The sequence below is a fragment of the Balaenoptera physalus genome, assembly GCF_965194825.1.
Source record: "Balaenoptera physalus genome assembly, chromosome: 4".
NCBI classification, from domain to species: domain Eukaryota; kingdom Metazoa; phylum Chordata; class Mammalia; order Artiodactyla; family Balaenopteridae; genus Balaenoptera; species Balaenoptera physalus.
In genome coordinates this window covers 8,377,385-8,396,592 of record NC_138891.1, presented here as the reverse complement: position 1 = coordinate 8,396,592, position 19,208 = coordinate 8,377,385, and the positions used below count along the sequence as shown (strand labels likewise).

Here is a 19,208-nt window from a genome sequence, read left to right as displayed (position 1 = left end):
TTAAAGAAAGGAAGATTGTAATTATAACTGATGTTGAAGTTACAGCCTAGTTTCACCACTTAAGGATGACAGCAGGGTCCCCAGCTACCCAGGCCCACATGTTCCTCTCGAGGCCTCTCTATAGAAATTCACCCATGTCTGACTCCAAAACCAAGTCCTGAATTTCATTTTGTCAATTCTGTTTAACATTATAATAGTCTGTATTCAATTCATTTCCCATGATAACATTAAGTAAACTCACAATTGTATTTATAAGCTATAGTGAGGTAGAGTTTATTGGCTGAATGTTGATGTCATTTAACAATTAGTTTTCACTGCCTGTTTCAATAAATACTTATGCTAGCATCCTCTTCTCCGGCTCACAGTAAATGCCTTAAATCTCTGCCTTCCCAAATCAATGGGACACTTAGTAACATGAAGATACATGAGATTCCTATACTGGGTATTTATACATATTTTAACGCTGAGTTAAACAAACAAACCAACCAACCAGCCTTTAATTCTAGGACATTTCAAATTTTCAAATGCTGAAACCAAGTGACAGACTATCTGGAGTTGTCTGCAAAATCCAAAGCCCCAGAGGTTAAGAGTTCACCTGCTTCATTATATCATCCTATTGATTTAACTGTGTTTAATTAATTTAAATTACTTTTATTCGATGGTTATAAATTCACATCCTCCCTACTCCAAGGGTGAGAGAGAGAGAGAAAGAAGAGAAGATCAGCTAAAATGACAAAAAGACTTTGCTCTGATTTTCAAGAAACGGACACTTAACACCAGAGAATATTTTACCTGTGGCCATAGCTTACCTTAAAAGAATAAAAAAAGCCATCATTAATTGTAAACTTAATTCATTTGCTTCATTCCTATAATTGCTAACAAATAACAAAGTAAAGCTGAGGGACTGTAAATGCATGGAGTTTCCATGAAACGGCGGCACAAAAGGCCACAACCTTCCTTCCTAAGGTACCCATGTATCTTCACGGCCATCACATTAGAAACACATTTTGAGAATATCTCAGTTGCAGAAATGTTTACAGCACTCATACAGTTCAAGTCCAAATGACTGACAGACTAACATTCACACTTACATTTTAAACTTGCATTGAAAGAAAAACATTAAAAATTTAGTAAAAATCTAGTTAGACCAGCACTTCAACTATACGCTATGGTGGCACGACCTTCACTGGTGTGGGCACTGAGAGATGGCATTACAACACAGTTACGTCATGACCACAGGAGCAGCCCATGAAGAGCGGGTTCACGGCATCCTTTCTTTTTTATTTGAATCAGCTCTGCATCATCAAAAGTGATGTTTGGCTTTACATTTAGAAACAGAGGCAATCTCTCAGTAGAGTTTTAATTGCCCCTCTCCCAAAATTCATTCTATAAACTCGAGTACAAGAATAATAAATCTCTGTCTCATTTCAAAAATCCCTGATGGTATGACAGGCGTCTCAGAGGAAAACATATGATCCCACTAAAAAAAAAAAAAAAAGCTGGGGCGGGGGGTAAACCAATGCCATAAAACTGGTGACAAAATCCTGATGAATAATAACTATTTAACCTTTAGTTACAGGGAAGAGATTTCTGTTTTCTGTTCTTACTTAAAAAAATTTTTTTTTACTAAATGCTATATATATATATTTTTTTTTTTGGTAATGAACAAAGTATCCAAAAACTATACTATACTCTTGTTTTATTGAGGTAGCATGGTGCAGCTTTCAACATTAACACTTCCAATGCCCTTCCCACTCACCTAGGGGTGCCTGGAAGTTATACCACCTTTACTGCCTTAAATAAGGGCTCTCAGGACAATGTAGCTTCCAAGCTCAGAACACTCAGAGGAGGAATCTACAATCGAGCTAGTGTAGAGTTCTGCTGAGTTGTTTTTCCTCCGCTCTTTTCCCCAAGGGAGAAAAAGTGTAAAGGCTCTGTTCAGGACGAAGAGGGCATATTTTTGAAAGTCACCAGTGGTCAAGTCACTTGGCCTTTTGGGGAGATTCTTGCTTCCGATGCCAGTTGCTTTAGACTATGGAACGCTATTACACCTCCAACTAGGGCTTCCCACAATGTCCTATCATTTAGGACAGGCAATGCCAAGTACCTGCGAGAGGGGGCACTCCTTGGCCAAGGAACTCTGATTCATATCCTTCAGTAAGTCCTTCAGCGCGTTCCTGACCGTGGTGTGGGACCACTGTTCCGGAGGCAGGTCTTCTAGTTTGGGGCAACTATTGGAGACACAGATTAGAAAGGGGATTATGACCAGATCACATCCTGCTGCAGAACGTTCCTTTAAGACAGACAGATTTCATTTTGCGCATCAAACAGATGCATCTGGAGATTGCTCTCGGTCTCCTGATTGTTCCGATTAGTTAATTACTTTATACAACACATCTGCTGTATCGATGCATGAATTATACATCAGCTGCCTGTGGTGGCTATTTTTTCACGTTACTTCTACCTTCCTGCTCTGATGTGCTTGGGAAGACAATTTAAGGTGTGCTGCTTTCTCACGAGCTATGGTGAAAAACGGGAACGTGGGAACACTTTCCTTTCAGGACTCTGTTCATACGAGTTAAAATGGTAAAAAAAAAAAAAAAAAAAAAATACACAAATGAAGAAGAGCTCGGCAATAGCGAATAAGGCATTCTTTCACAAAATGTACACAGATGGCACTGTTCATGATATGCAAAAATATTTTTCTCTTAAGTAAACTTTATGTAAAATGCCTTCTTGTAATGCATCATTTAATCCACTGCACATACAAAGTCTTGTCATCTGATAACCTGCACAGATCGATGCATCTGGGGGGAAGGCTGCTTTTTAATGATAGATTGAAGTTAGGAAAATAAAGCAGAAGGGGTAAGGTAACAAAATCAATTTGGGTTAACCTTCCTGAAACACAGAGTAAATCACAACTGAAGGGTGACCAGAGATGCTTTATTTCAGATGATCAGGTAAGTAGAATGTTCTGCCCTAGAGTTGCTGTCCTGACTCACCTGTGTAACTGAATTTTCAATGTGACCACATGATACACGTCTTGAAGCATATCTGCTACCGTAGCATCAGGGGCATCAGTCACATAAGACAGTGGGACTGGATTCCACTTTCCAACCTGGATTAGCCCTATTCCAGATAAAGAGAATATGTCACTAACTATTTTACCCTTCAGATAACACACCTAGTAGAAGGTTTGTTCTTTTTCTTTTTTTAATTGCCCCCACCACAAGCAATATTGTTATTTATTTGAATGATTCCCTTCCCTCTAAAAGGCAGGTCAATGAAAATATTCACAGCTTAGCTTTCCAAATTGTGAAATTATGTAAATGACGGTGGGGGTTGTTTATTATTTTGGAAATAAAACCCCATCAATAAAACCTAGGCAGAGGCCACATTTTCCTAACTTGCAGGAAGTTCTAATAAGACATAGCTGAACCAGTTGTAAACGGCTTTACGATTTAGATAAGATTCTCTACTGCAATGGGAATCAGCATTGAAAAATACTTTACAGCCCATAAAACCATCAGAAACAGAATAAAAGAAACAGAACTAGATATTCAGTCATAAATGCAAATTGACTCTCAACAGTCCATCTGTTCAAATACGCTCCTCACTTCCTTGTGGGTCCTCAGTGGAGCAGATTATTAAGGTCAATAAGCATACTAATGATTCAGCTGAAGTAATTTAAAAAAAAAAAAAATCTACCTCGACATTCCACATGAGCAAAATGTGTGTTAACTAAACCAAACTGAATTAAGCCAATTTTTCAAAGCCACAGTCTAGAAGGAACCCATGTAACACACAGGCTACAGTTCTTTGAATGAAAATATTCAGTTGCTTTCTCTGCAAGGTAAACAAACGATGCCAAGCAATTTTTCCAACCCCACGTCTGCATTATTTACCTTTGGCCTGGGCAGCAGAGCTATGCGAATAACCCAGAGACAGCAAGGCCATTTCAATCAGCTGGTTGAAAAGCATATCCTTCCTCACCAACACAAATTCTGCATGCTCCTCCTTGCAATCGTACTCAATGGCATTTTCATAATGTTCCACCACGCAGAAAACCGGTAGCATGGTTCCTATCAAGGACACAGAGGAAAAAGAGACGCAAACCAACGATCTTCAGAAATACAGTCTGGGGGGAGGAAAAACGAAGCCGTGAAAATAAATCTTCAACACAGTGAGAGAATGGGGCGGCTGTGTTTCCAAGGCAGACAGGGCACAGAGATCCAGGCGCACACACACACACATACACCTGCCTTTATTTTTATTTTTTTAAGTTGTAAGAGAAATATTGAAATAGAATGTGAACTTGGCCCTGAGGTAACTTGGGCTCTGCTTTAATTTGAACAGCGCATTTCCCCACATCAATTAATGCAGAACTACCTTTTTGATCAAACCGTAAGGCTGATGAGAGAGGAGCCAGGGTCTCGTCTGATCTGCTGTGAGTGGTACCCAGTGTGCAAACGCAATTCGCTACACTTGTCCTCGAAAGAACCCACCTTCGTGCTTCCTACACACTTTTGTTAACATTAAACGTTCATTGTCTGTATCCAAACAAATTATATTTGATGATAAAATTATTAGCATTTTCCTCCCTTTTTAAGACCTTGACTCTAACGAGTCCATAGAAGAAACACAAAACTTAACCAAACTGATGTTCAAAACACACGATTTCAATATGTGCATAATGTAGATGAGTAAGATTTTACTCTGATGGCTACTCATTTAATCTACCTGACTAAAAAGATATCACAGTAACCACATGTCTTTAAAATGAACCATCTTTGCTATAGCAAATGGGATAAAAATGAGAGGAAAGGAAACTGGCTTCATCAGGGCATCTTAGGATACAGGAATCTGCATAGACTTGAGGTGTTCTCTATTTACTGTAATCCCACGTAATAACTCCGTAGCCAGATGATTAATAAACACAGGCCACACCACTGTTAGCAAAGAGGCTTCTAGAAACAGAAATCACGGGACGTGGTAGTACTCGAGGTGTTTACGCAGCACACTGTCAAGACGTCCAGTGATAAACGGAAAAGGGTTAAAAGCAGATGCATCTGAACTGTACTGTGGCAAGCTGCCAGGAGGGTATCATCTTTAGCATAAATGATGACTAGGGTTACTTTAACAGGGCACCCAGGATCCCCAATTAGTCCTATCACATTAATGCCTCTATAAGCTCTGCCCTCTGGACTCACAGAATCCAACCAACTTCTGAAGGTGTCGAGTGCCTGCCAAGCAGAGATAAAAATCAGGATTTCCTCCTGACACTAGGGATGCCCTTTAAAAACGCCCTCTTTGCTTGTTGCTGCTGAACAAAGCCGGCAGTAAAAGCAGCTACATTTTTCTACGTGTGCATCTACACCACAGCTTCAGTGAACTGTTCACAAGAGATTCTAGCTCTGACAAATAAACCCCTTTAGGTTTACTTAGAAAGGCTCGCAAACTCATTTGGAGGGACCCAACAGGCTAGGGATGAAAAACAAGCTGCGGAGCTTGCCAATATTCATGTCACTCATTCGGCTGTTTTATACCAGAGAGAGAACCCGTCAGGGATCAGAAAGAGACTGGGGGAGACCACAGCAAAAACAGCAGTATGCAAACTGGTGATTTCTTCCTTGGCTGGAAGGTACTTTGGCAAAACCTTCTAAACAAATAAACAAAAACCTCCAACCCCTTTTCTTAAGGTGTGCTTTCTCATCCCGGCCCCACTTTTTATCTAGCACCTGTCAAACAGAAACCCTGCACTTGAAAAAGAAGATTAAAAAAAATACTACCACCACCACCAAAAGGCTGTAGGAATTTTTGTTGCTTGAAGTAAGCAGAGAAACTTCTACAATTAAACTGCAATTTTAAAATGTCACTATGAATGCAATGCTTAAAAAAAAAAAAAAAAAGCACTTGAGCAGGAAGTGAAATTACTGTACTTTGGTTTCTCCTCCCCCTGTCCTGAGGTCTTCAAAGAATTGGGTTACTAATACAACAAAAACATACACATTGATTTCTCCTCTTATAGAATGATACAGACCTGTTCTGCTCTTTGCTTCTCCTGAGACCTATGAAATAACTGTAGGTTTTTCAAACTGTTGAAATATATGAGAGTTGTTTTGGACTTTATTTAGAGGGACCCTGTAAGATCATTAAGGTGGCTATTGATAAAGCGACAACAGCAGCCTTTAATTCCCAATCTAGCTGCTGAATCTTCCAGCAAACTGTCACACTGTCCTCCTGATGCTGGGAGTCAAGCTGAACAGGGGACTTCTCTGAACTGTCTGATTATTTGTGTAAGTGCTGGACGAGGCTTCCAACTCCACCAACTTCATAACCTTCCAGCATGGAAAGGGGAGTGCGCTGGTCACTGCTGACTGCTAAAAATACCCCATGATTTAAACCTGAAGGCAGTCTTAGGAGCTTTTGCTGAAGGTTTATGAGCCTGTGTAAACAGCACGTCTGCCATAAGGAGCAGAGAAGTCTGTAGAATCCTTGTCTAAAACTGTCCTGGCATTAAAGTTTGCTGTGCAAATATCACATAATACCAGAGACAGCTGAAATCTCCTATTTAGGAATTTATGGAACTTACATGTTTGCAGGCGTCAGAAAGTCTTTTTTATAGAGCCCCAGTGCTTCGCAGTACAATATTAATGCACTCTGTTTGAAAAGCCATAATAAATTATATTTTTAATGCTCTTACCCTGGCTTTCTTAAGATGCATACATTCTTGGCAAACAATCAATAAATAGGGTAATCATGAGGCGAGGCCAAAGAATTTGCTGAAGTGCTGTTTTTCCATTTTTAATAGATAAAGATCTAACAATACGGACTGCTGTGTCTGTTCATTTCAGGATCAATATATTCTTTGTTTTCGCCAAACCAAGGAAAAAATAAATGATTGTATGATAAATGTTATGCATCAAACACAATGAAATTCCTCTGCCTGCTAACTTTATCTACTTAATATTCTTGGTTGCTACAAGATGGCATTTTTATCCTCTGCTTTAGCAAATGTAAGGAAAATCTGAATCCTATACACAGTTATTCAGAGACAAATAAAGACCTTCTAAGGCCCACACATTATGCCCAGGATAGGCAATGATTTATAGAAACAACAGTGCTGAACGCAGTTATTCAACTGCATCAATGGAATATAAAATTGGTAGAAAGGAATCACAGTTACATACCCTCTCCTTAAAAACTTGTCTAGATCTGCCCTTCTTTTATCAAAAATACCCAATTACAGCAAAAGGGAGACACTAGAATCATCAGGTTTTTCGTTACTAAATAATGAATTTGCTCTGAAGAAAACAAACCACCAAAAAAAAAATGACATCACAAAACTTTTACATCATATTGCAGAAGACTTCCATTATCTGTGAAACTGCCTTACAACCAGTAATCCTATGAAAAAGCTAGGTCGGTCCTCAAACAATGGAAATGTCTTATTCTTTTTTTTTTTTTTTTTTTTTTAGTATTTATTTATTTATTTATTTAGCTGTGTCGGGTCTTAGTTGCAGCATGTGGGATCCAGCTCCCTGACCAGGGATCGAACCTGGGCCCCCTGCATTGGGAGCGTGAGTCTTAGCCACTGGACCACTAGGGAAGTCCCAAATGTCTTCTTCTTAATCAGGGTTAGTTTCAGCAATAGCCACCTCTGTATGCTCTACTACAATAACATCTTCTCAATGGAAGCCTTGTGTAACTGAGACAATGACATTTAACTCAGTTCTTATTGTCCACGACATCCAAAGACTCCAGTCTATAGGGGAGTAAGATGCTCTGCTCAGGCACGGAGCCCACACTTTCAAACGTGGCTGACCCTGCAGCCAGAAAAGTAACTAACTTCAGATCAGAAAGAGAATCAAGGAAAAGAACGTAACAAAGAAGCCTTCTGCCTCTCCACCCCGATACCAAGTGGCCTTGGGTGAACACAGGGCTTGCAGCTTTCCAGGATTTGGATCGAAAGTATTTACCTTTCCTAAGGTTGCTTTTCATCAGATGACCCGAGTGTTTTAAAGGCACTCCCTGCATTTTTGCACCTGTGCTCCCAAGCCTTCCTCTTCCCAGCGGGCTCCCGTTCTGCTCCAGGCGGGCAATCTTGGCTGGTGGACCCTTCGGATCGCTCACATTGTTAGACATTTCTGAATGTTCTTTCCCCTGAGTTGCTTCGTTCAAATGATCCATACTCAGTTACTCTCTAAAGATCACCTGCCAGAATTTAAAAAGAAGACATGTTATAATTGGGTAGGGGTCTCCGCATCTCTCTCTCTCTCTCTCTCTCTGTATATATAACACCATGTAAATGTTTTATCCCTGGATGCTTCTCTCTTATTTGTAAGATTGCTTAACTGGACATATAATATAATGCAGACGTTACTCTATTTCTAGATCACAGCATTATATTTCCATTCAAGGTAACAGAATAATTTGCGGAAATTGTACCAACACACATGAACAAAAAGGTAATTTGTCACCTACCAGCAAAACTAACTGGGGAGGGGCTGCGGGGGAATGGGCTTACTTTTAGAACAAGAATTTACAAGTATAGCTAAAGAGAAAATAACAAATTGTATTTATGTAGTCCCAATTTTTAAAAATTAGAAACTTAATACAGAACACAATAACAACACTTTAATCAAAGATGGAAAGATTATCACAGTCCAAAATATTAGTTAGATCTGATGTCTTTGCTTATATTTTTATATGCAGTTTCTCATGAAGAAAATATATCTACATACATATACACCACCTCAAAAGAAGGTAGCAAACTTCTGCTTTTGAAACTCTCTATTGGCTTTACAGTTAATTTGTAGAAAAACTTTTCTACTGTCAAAGTATCAAGAGTTACATGACCTGTTTTAAAGATTTAGTCAAGTCTTGTCTCAAACATGTGATTGAATCATTCCACCCCTAAGCAAATGGACAGAAGTGGAGGATTTCTTCAAATAGCCCCGGTACTGAAGTGTTACAACTCACATGTCTTAGGGTTAATATTTAGGGGTCCTTTAGTAATAAAATGATGTTAACAATTTAAATAGCAAAAATTGTGAAAATATTTCATAATATACACATTAAAGCGCTAAACTCGCTTTGAAAAAAATCTTGATAATTTCAGTAAAACACAATTGCCAGTGTTCAAAAATAATCTCAGCATGCAATGAAGTCAACATCTCAATTAACTTCAGAAAAAATTAACAGATAATTATTTTCAGTTGTATCATACATTGGACATCAATTTTCATACTGTTTATAAGAAAGTAGTACATTACCAAACTCACTTCTAAAATACAGTTTTAACTAGCATTAATATGAACAGATGAGTAGAATTCTTTTATGAACTTTCATGGTACTTGAAGTACTGAGTTCACCGACACTAAGGGAGAGGGGAGCATATATAGAAAAACCAGAGACAATATGAGAATTATCACTTTTCTCCAGCTGTCTGGTAATTCGACGTATCTTTCACTTAAAAAAATATACATATACATACATACACACACACACACTATAACGAAGAAGTTACTCAGATCCAGATTTGAAAGCCAGCTTGTATTATTAGCATGGCCTTTCTGTAAGCATTTTTTTTCCCCCCTCTGTTTAACTGTAGATTACTCTGTCCATTATAATCAAGGAAAGAGGTGATGGGGAGGGGAGAGCAATGATAATCTGTAGGTTTAAAAGCAACCTTAAGAATGTCAATTGAAGAACTATAAAGTTAGAGAAATAATGGCTATTTATCCTTGTACTCCAGGGTGGCACACTGAGACCAAAGGTCTACCGTTGATCGAGGTCCCATCTGGTTTTGGTTATGAGGTTCATTAACAATAAATGTGCCTCTTTTAACCACTTTTTATCAAGATTACTCTTTTCCACTAATATTAAACTGTAGTCTAAAGGCAAAATTAGTGGTGACTATTAACTTATTCAAAACACACTTTATAATGCTTCATATGGGTTACAGTACAGAGCTGCTTCTCCTGAAATTGGCTGTCTTACCCTAAAGCGGAAGATGAATTTTAAAACATATGACTTGAAAAGAAAATACTTAACCCGTGGGGCAATTTAAGAGCAAAAAAAAAAAAAAGGGGGGGAGTAGATAAAAGCGTCAAAGTTAATGCTACAAAACATATTAAGTAGTCATGAGGCTTAACAGCGTTATAAACTGTACAGTAAAGTGTTAGGTGATAATTTAGTTAATGTATTGACAATCAAAACGTCATATAGGTCATGCAAAACTGTCCTTCGAATGAATACCCACCTATAAGCAGCTATCAAACTCAGTCACCTTGTAAAAAGCTCTACATTATAAAGCAAAATTACATGCACATAAAACGCCCAATTTACTCATTTAAACTCTACGCCCAAGGCTAAAGTTCACCAAACCTGAGTTTGGAATTGCAAAGAGCAACCTCCACGGGGCCCGCTGGACTGACAGCACGGAAACTAACTACAGTCTCAACCGATGCCAGGCTGAAGAGTTTCTTTTAAGTTACACATTTAAACAACCCATTTTACTGCAACGTCTGGCTGGCGCATTGAAAGCAGGCTACTTTCTCAAAACCCCATTTCCCTGTCCGTAAACCAAGTCCATATATGATAATCAACGAAATAAACAGTGAACTCAGACACAGCGATTACTTCCTTTGAAAAGAAAAAGCAAAGCCCGAAATTCCGGTTTCAAGAACCTATTTTTTGCAGCGTGGGAGCCTTTTCAATGAGTTCCGTGCTGGATCGCCTCCCTCGGCCCACAGAACCTCATAATCACATTTTAAGAGATTGTGCCCTTATCCATTCCATATGGCCGGCACGATCCAGGCCAAGCTTTCACTGTGACCTTTTAAAGAGACAAAGAAGCAAAGTACTATCTAGAAACAGAAACACTGCAGTTTTACTGAGTGAAATTAGCAAAACCGACCTGAAACTCACCACTTCAAAACTTGACAGCATATAAATAACAAAAACAAAGGAGGTTTCCTTTGCAGCCCGGGTTCTTGAAGAGAAGTTCAAGAATGATGTTTTCTACGTCCTTTTTTTTTTTTTTTAATTAAAAAAAAAAAAAAGCAGCAGACCTGAAGGCGACTTCCCCTGAAATTGTATTATTTTCTCTTCCCTTACCCCCGCCCCCCTAAGCGGGGGAAGGGCCGATAAACGTCTGGAAAAGTAGCCATGGGAGAGAGGGGTTAAAAAAAAAAAAATCACAATTCGAAAAACAACATATATGGTTTGTAAAATGTCTAACCTCAGAGAACGGGGTTTTCGATGGGGGAGGAGGGGAGAGTGGGAGGAGAGAGAAGATAAAATTGATCTGACAAGTGATTCGTTCGCGGGGGGAGAATCGTAAAAACAAAGCAAAACCCGTTAAGAGCAGTACACTGTGGCGGTGCTGGGGAGGCGAGGTGGTGACTGGGGATTCTCTTAAAAAGAAAAAAAAAAAAAAATCACTGCGGACAAGGTCTCCAGAAAGGCAAGAAAGGTTCCCCTCGCTTCCCTCCCTCCCTCCTGCTCGCTGGGGTTCTTCGGTGTGAGGACAGAAAGTCTACTTCTGGCTGTCACTTGTAATCTTATTCTCCAGGCACCCCGGAGAACGCAGGGAGGGGAAGGCCGGCTCGCCTCCCCTCCGATCGCCCCCGCCCCCTCCCCCTCCCCAACAATTGCTCCTGATAGTAACAAACCTTCAACTTTCTTCCCACAGCCTCGCGCCCCAGACCAGGGCATCTACCGGGGGGCCGCGAGGGTGGGGGGCAGGAGGTCGCGGAAAAAGCCCCGGCAAGGCATTAAAATGCCACTTTTGATTCGGCCCTCGCTGACGACAGCCCCGAGGACCCCCTCCCTGCCCATGGACGCAGGGCTGCGAGCGTCTGGGGAGCCGAGAGAGTGAGGCCGAGGAAGAGGGCTGGGGGGAGGGGAGGGGGGATCGGAAGGCACCCCAGCCGCCTCCGCCGCCACCGACTCCCCACCCCCTCCCCCCAAAAAGTCGCCGAGCTCTCACTCAGCCGGAGTCCGAGGTAAATAAACAACGAGCCCCACAATGGCACTAGGACTTGGGGGGAAAGGAAGCCAGAAACCCCGACACAACTGAGCAGGAGTTTCCCGAAAGCGGAGGGGGAGGGTGGAGGAGGGGGAGGTGCCCCCCCCCGGAGTCCCCTGGGCCCCCGGGCGGGCTAGAGGGCGGCCACGGCTGCTGCGGTGGCGACGAGGCCGGCGGTCGCCTGGTGGCCCCGGGAGCGGCGCGCGCGCGGCGGTGTGTGTGCGTGCGGGCGGGCGCGGGTCCCCGGACGGGGCCGCTCCGCTCTCCCCCTCGCCGCCGGCGCTGCCCCCATCAAATTCGGAGCGGACTCCTCCCGGGCGCGGTGGCCGCCGCCGCGCCCCGCTCGGCTCCGCGCGTCCGGCCGGGCTGCAGCCCTCCGCGCCGCTGCTGCCGCCGCCGCTGCTGCTGCTGCTGCTGCTGCTGCCGCCGCCGCCGCCGCTGTGGCTGCCTCTTCTTCCTCCTCCTCATTTTAATACACAGTCACCCCGCTCGCAGCCCCAGCCCCGAGCACGCAGCCTCCTCCGGGCCGCCCGCCGCCGCCGCCGCCCCGAGCCCTTCCCCAGCGGGGCCGGCTCCGCCGCCGCCGCCGCGTCCGGGGAGCGGGAGCGAGCGAGCGAGCAAGTGGCGGCGGCGACGGCGGCGGCGGAGGGGGAGGGGGCGGGAGAGGAGGAGGAAGGCGGCGCGGGGGGGGCAGGGTGCACGGAGCAGGCGGAAAAGGGATGGGGATTAAAACCCGGGCTGGAGGGCCGGGATTGGGGGAGGGGGCGGGGGCGGCGAGTTAAAAAAGCAGCGAGACAAGTAACTAGTGAATGAGTGCGGGGAGGGGGGAGCGCACGATTTCCGGCCCCGGGCGCGCAAGAATTTGTAATGAGCTTGATTAGAGTGAGGCGGCCCGACGTTTATTACACACAATACCCAGAATAACAGGGCGCCGCGCGCGGGCCGGCGCCGGCCGCCGGGCGCGCGGGGAGGGCGCGCGGGGAGGAGGAGCCGGGGGGCGGGGGCTGCCCGGGCCGCGGCCGCCGGGAGCGCGGGCAGCGGGGGCAGGTGTGCGCGGGTGCGGGGCGGGAGAAGGGACAGGGCCGGCGGGGGGTGTCGGGGGAGGAAAGTGATAGGGAGGAGAGGGCGAGGGCCGGGGGAAACTAACCACCGCACCCGCGCGCCACAAAAGCCACCGAAAGGAATACGTCGGGAGCGTAGCGGGCGGGCACCCGGGGGACTGGCGAGGTGGGGAGGGCGCACCGGCCCTCAGGAGAGCGGCCCGGGCGGGCATGTGACGGGCGCCGAGCACCGAGGCAGGGGGACTTCAAGGAAGTGGCCGAAGGGGACCATCGGGAGGTGCAGCTCTCCGAGACGTTTGCAGAGAAATAAAGGCCAGGGTCCCTGAAACGCTCTGGCGACTATTTATCTTCAAAGGCGGGGGAATCCTAAACTATTAAGAGCCACCGATCAAAAAAGATGAGTAAGAGCCTTTCTGTACTAGTCAGAGGTAGATTCAAAACTCCGTCCCTTCTGAGCCAGGGAACACGTCGGAGGAAGAAGTACGTGGCCCACGGTGGCCGAGTGAAACAAAATTTGGGTCACTTGAAAGAGACCTGACTAGTTAGTTATTACAAAAGAAAAGATGCCACCATTCTTAATTTACCTCGGTGAAAGACAAGAAAGTTGGGGTGGTTAAGAACCTCTGTTGTAGCAATAAATACTTCTGTAATTTACGGTGAATTACCCAGGTAGATAAATGGTCATTAGCACATAAGTATGATCCTCTTATTTAGATAATCTATTAAATCTAGTTCCTGTAAAAATGAAGAACATTACAGTCATGCCCAAAATAGAGATGCTTAGGTTTTAGTACTAACACCTTAGAACCCTGAAGGCAGTTAATCATTAAACAAAACCAAAAATGTTATAAGAATCATTTTTCAGAATACACTAGGAGGGAAAAGAGAAAAATCAGAGGAACATTTTGTTACACATAAAAAAAGCAACAAGTTAGCACAAGTACCGAGATAAGAGGGAAATATGCAAATGAAGCTCTTTAAAACTACAAATACACTCTTAGTGTGTACATTAGAAATCTAAGAAAAGCAGAAGGTAAAGCAGAAGATAAAGTATAGGAAATAATGGCCTCCCAGGGAGGATAAGTTTAGGAGAAACACAATGAAAATATATCACTCTAATGGCACCCACGTTTCACCCACAAACCAGAAAGGTTAGTGAAAATTGGGGAAGGCAACAGTGAATCTTGGCGCATAGAAACCCAAGCCTAGGGCAAAAGAATGTGATAATAAAACACAAAACCCAGCATCCAAAACAAGAAAATAAACATAAGGCAATCTTCACTAAAAAGCTCAAATGATAACATATTTTCAAAAGTTGAAATGTGGGGAAGTATGGAGGCGGGTATTTTAATTAAAGTATAAGAAATACAGTCAGTAAGGAAATATATAAACATGGCAAAACACAGCACTGGTGTCAGAGTTGGTATTGTGGATGGATGTACGTAAACTTATTTTTTTTTAATGTTTGATATTCAAAAAGAAAAACATGGATAACACTCAATTATCCTTAGAATGACAATGATTTCTGCAATATGGTAGGTCAAATTAGGAATTTCCAAGATGTATATTTTAATAGTTGCTTCAAACTGGTGATGCCTGACATGTTTCCCTGAAACCTGCCTGATTTTCAGTAGGGACAGTGCATTCTAGCATCACAAGTGTACAAATTTACAAACAATAGCAAAATTAAAAAATAGAGAAAAAGTATAGTGGACTGCAAAAAATCATTTATCCATGCAAATGCAACTCAAGTTGAATGTTTAAAAAAAGAAAGAAAAGGAAGACAGCTGTTGGGCAAAACAAAATTTGAGCAAAGAGAAAAGGAGACTAAAAAAGGGTGACTGAAAATATCAATATTAAGACACATTGGCATAAAATATTGTAAATGATGGTTATCCCATTATTTACACAAATAAACAAGACAAAAAGTTTCCTGATTGCCTTAGCCTCCTAATGATGTGGGGATTAAAATATTAATCTTTAAATCTGAATAGCACCTTTTATCCAGGAATTACAAGCTAATTCTCAACACAAAACATAAAAATGTGTAGTAAGGATGGACGTGGCCTTGGAAAATGATAAACAGAATAAATGAGGATAAAGACATCTAATAATGACTTTACTATTTAAAAAAAACAATATAGTACAATTATAAATCTGTTAATCACATATACATAACTAATTTCCCCCAAGCAATAATTTATTTAGGAACTATATAAGAAGTGACATCAGTAAAATGGCACTGAGGTTTATGTCCTCCAAGTGATACAGTACACTGATGAACTTCCTATATATTATTTACCCCTTTAGAATACTCATTCTAAAATAAAGAAGAAGAAAAGAAAGGTAATTAGGAAAATACCACCTTTCCAGGCATATGTGAAAATAAACTATCATAATAGGGGGGCATCAATTTTATTCTACACAGGCATCTTAAATTTGGCAACAAAGATGCAAGAGAGTATTGAAAAAAGTTAAACTTTATAAATCTAGCTATGAAAATAGAAAACCTCAGGAACATGAAATATTGCAAGTCAAATACATGAACTATTTAACATGTGGGTGTACAGTTAAAACAGAGGGCATCAATTTTTTATCACAGAAGAAGGCATTCAGACTGGCTACACAAAGGTAGCAGAGAGAAAATATTTTAACAGATGACAAGATTTATTTTTAAGTTGAATAATAAAAGGACTACTGCATGTTTCAGATGGCAACATATTAAGATAAATATGCAGGCAGATATCCGAAAGCATTAAAACACATTCAGAGTTCTGAATAGCACATACATTTGTAATAAACAGAGAAAGTATTTAGAATTTGAACGCTTTTAAGATATGGCAGCTCCGCCAGTGACTGTGTTAGCAAAGCAATGCTTACCACCATAGCACTTTCTAAGGACATGGTGGGTTTTTTTTTTTTTTTTCAAATTTTTAAATTCAAATACTGTTGGCTATCTCTCCACACTCTTAAAACAGCACATTTTACGTGGCATATTGCTCTTTTTGTCGTGTCAACTCTTTGTTTTTTGGCTTTAGCTGCAGGTGGTGTTTTCCATATATGAATTTCTGGGAATACGGTCTGTGTTGGCCATATAAGGATGTCTCTTTGAGCCATATGTTCTGCTGTCATGTGTCTCATTTTGTCTGTCTGGGATGTCAGGACTGATTTCCACATCGTTTCTTGAATGGACCAAATACAAATTTGTAAGAGCAGAGAGGAAAAAAGAACTGGGGCTGGAGCCCAAACAACTTTGTCAAAACATATATTGGAGAGGAAATGCAATATCCTGTAAACATCTGCACCCTTCTTCTCACATCTTATCTGTGACTGACATCATCACGACTGCATAGCTTGGGAGAGGATCTATTTGATCAAGTTCAGAAGTTTGCAGTGTGTGTGTGTCTGTGTGTGTGTGTGTGTGTATGCACAGCTGAATCAGACAGACCCCGCATCTCTGGAGGTCATGGCATGGCACATGGTAGCTGCCCTACTCTGAGGGCTCTGTGTCCTGCAGTCAGCCTGACCTAGCCTTGAACTTGGGGAAGGGAAGCCGCCTCACGCTCTCCTCATTTAGTGAATAAACAGAACTCTTGATTAAACTTTCTGACTCATCTTACAAGAAGGTCTGGTCCCCATTTTACACTCTCATAGCCTCTGGCAATTCTCCTTTGTCACAGTTATCGTGGATGAACAATTTGGATAATTACTGGCTTAATAAATATCTCCCACACTAGACTGTAATCCCTATGAGAGCAGCGGCTGCGTCTTGCTTACTGCCCTATTACCAGGGATTTGTACAGCTGCGTCTTGCTTACTGCCCTGTTACCAGGGATTTGTACAGCGTCCTTGCAATATTTACATTCTGAATAAATAAATGAGAGCCAAACGCTCACAGTGTCACTTGAAACCAAATTCCACTGCTAATTGCAACGACAATTCCTTTTAGAGATTGCGGAAGTGAGATGGAGTTAGCCAGAGGGGAAAGTGGCTATATCATTGAAATGTGAATTAATTGAAATTATATAACATTTAGTTCCTCAGTCACATATCAAGTGTTCAATAGCCCCATGTGACTAGTGGCTATCCTATGGGACAGTGTAGATTATAGAACACTTCCACCATCACAGAAAGTTCTATCGGACAGCATTTATCTGGAGAACTTCTATCAAAGATGACTAAGTAAATCCAGGACCTAGCCAGGAAGAGTCTTAGAGGTGCTGAATGGCTTTCAGACATTCTAATCATGTCCAAATTGAAGTCATTTTCCATTTTAGAATGAGCCCATAGATCTGTAAGATTGCATGGAATAAGAATTGGGTACCGCTGCACACAGATTTAAGACAACTTTCTAGACCTGTCTGTATGTGAAAGGGTCCTAGAGTACATTTGGAATAATATGCATTTACCCCAAATGCTGCTTTCCATGAACATTTAAATAGCTCATAGGTGAAGCTAAAAACCACAGACTCACTCGCCATCCTTTCTCCCACCCCCACGTTAAATAAGCACAGTTGCCATTAGAAATGGCTTTTTTGGAAGCTTTAATGTAGATACCTACTCAAACCGGGAGGGCATCCAAACACCAAACAAATAATGGTGTACTGCAGAAAATCATAGCAAAAGGCTTGAATATGTTTCCGGAGAGATAAAGGAGAAATAATAATGAACTCTAAATATGGGGCCTAAGGTTTTTTGTTTTTGTTTTTTCCCTGATACATGGGGTTTCAGTTATAGCCAGACTGAGAGTGATCAAAAGTTGTTTCCTAATTACTTTAAGGTGGATGTAAACACCCACTGGTAATTTGGATTATGGTTTTAATAGACAAAGGTCAGTGTTAAAGCTAAGCAAAGAAAGGCCAATGTTTAAGCGAGTTTGGAGAGAGTGGGCTAAGGGAAATGAGCAGCCATTATAGTTGGATTCTAGAACCTGATGGGCTATCGGGGCCTTTCACCCAGAAATATTACCTTTTTTTAAAGCAAGAATTTATTGGACACATTTTTTTAAAAAGCTACCTTTCCTTCCATAGATGTCAGTGTGGAGCATAGCCTTGGCAAGGCACAATGGTAATAATTCCATGAAAACTGGCATCTCCATCTAGACCTAGCTCCAAAATTGAGTAGGGAGGGGGCCAGGTTCCAAAAGCAATGCTATTGAGACCTTCACATAGCTATGTAGCTATCGCCACCAAATTACTTAAGAGTTTCAGGTTGCCTTGTCTTTTCCCCATTGCTTCTGAGTGCCCGCCCTCCCACTTCTCCCTCTGCCACATCCTTTAACATGCAGCTTGACTGCACCTCTTCTGTCCAAAGCCTCCTCCAGCTATTAGCTACTTCCTTCTCGATGCTCCATCCCACCCCCTGTCCTTCAGTGTGGCATTTCGTATTCACAGGTCTGCCCCTCCCAACTGTAAGTCTGTCAACATCTTGAGGGTGGACTCCTGTCTGTATTCCAGGAGTGTCTCACAGTGCCTGCCACCTCAGGGAAAGGAATCCAAGAACTGCTCTTAACAAGTGAACGCTGGTGAGAATCTTAGAAAGATTCTTGCAATCTTGGGCAGTAAAGCCAGGTGCAAGATCAGAAGTTAGTTCGGTGGCTCCTCAAATCTGCTGCATGTTATCACCTGCGAGCTACTTCAACAACCCAGATAGATGTCCAGGCTGAACCCCGCTGCCACAGGTAGGAGCCAGGCACGCGGTGGTTGAGAGTTACCAAGGCGATTCCAGCGTACAGCCAAGTTCGGCATCTATTGGATTAGGTAATGTTTTGAAGACAGGAAATCAAATATACCTGCTAGGACATCCTCAAGTGAAGTGAAGATCCTGGGGTCACTTGGAAAAGTGACGGCTTTTCTAGGAACCAGCACTCACCCCCAAATTTAAGAAATATATGTGCAGGCAAGCTACTTGCTTCAAACAAAAAAAAGGTAGGGGGCAAGCTATTAGATCATTGATTTGGTGAATAAAAGTCTGCTGTTTGAGGAACCATGATAAATTCGCATTTGGGCACCTCCGTGAGACTTAACGGGGGTGCCAGAAATTCTGTGCAAGTATATCATTTATCATTACAGACATAAGCGACTAAACACAAAATTACACGTGGAAGTAAAGTT

The 19,208-nt window shown here is 42.2% G+C and overlaps 1 protein-coding gene across 7 annotated transcripts in view; it reads right to left on the bottom strand.

The window, feature by feature from the left end:
- Positions 1-19,208, bottom strand: part of SATB1 (SATB homeobox 1) — a 98,851-nt gene that overhangs the window by 66,661 nt on the left and 12,982 nt on the right. For 2 of the 7 annotated variants that reach the window (XM_082459277.1, XM_082459276.1), the window contains exons 2-5: positions 7,980-8,214; positions 3,906-4,082; positions 3,003-3,129; positions 2,108-2,231 (exon numbers count right to left, since the gene is read on the bottom strand). In XM_082459277.1, the coding sequence (XP_082315403.1) occupies positions 2,108-2,231; positions 3,003-3,129; positions 3,906-4,082; positions 7,980-8,190 (639 nt within the window). In that variant the 5' untranslated portion in view covers positions 8,191-8,214. The other 5 variants (XM_082459273.1, XM_082459275.1, XM_082459279.1 and 2 more) reach the window with 5 other exon arrangements.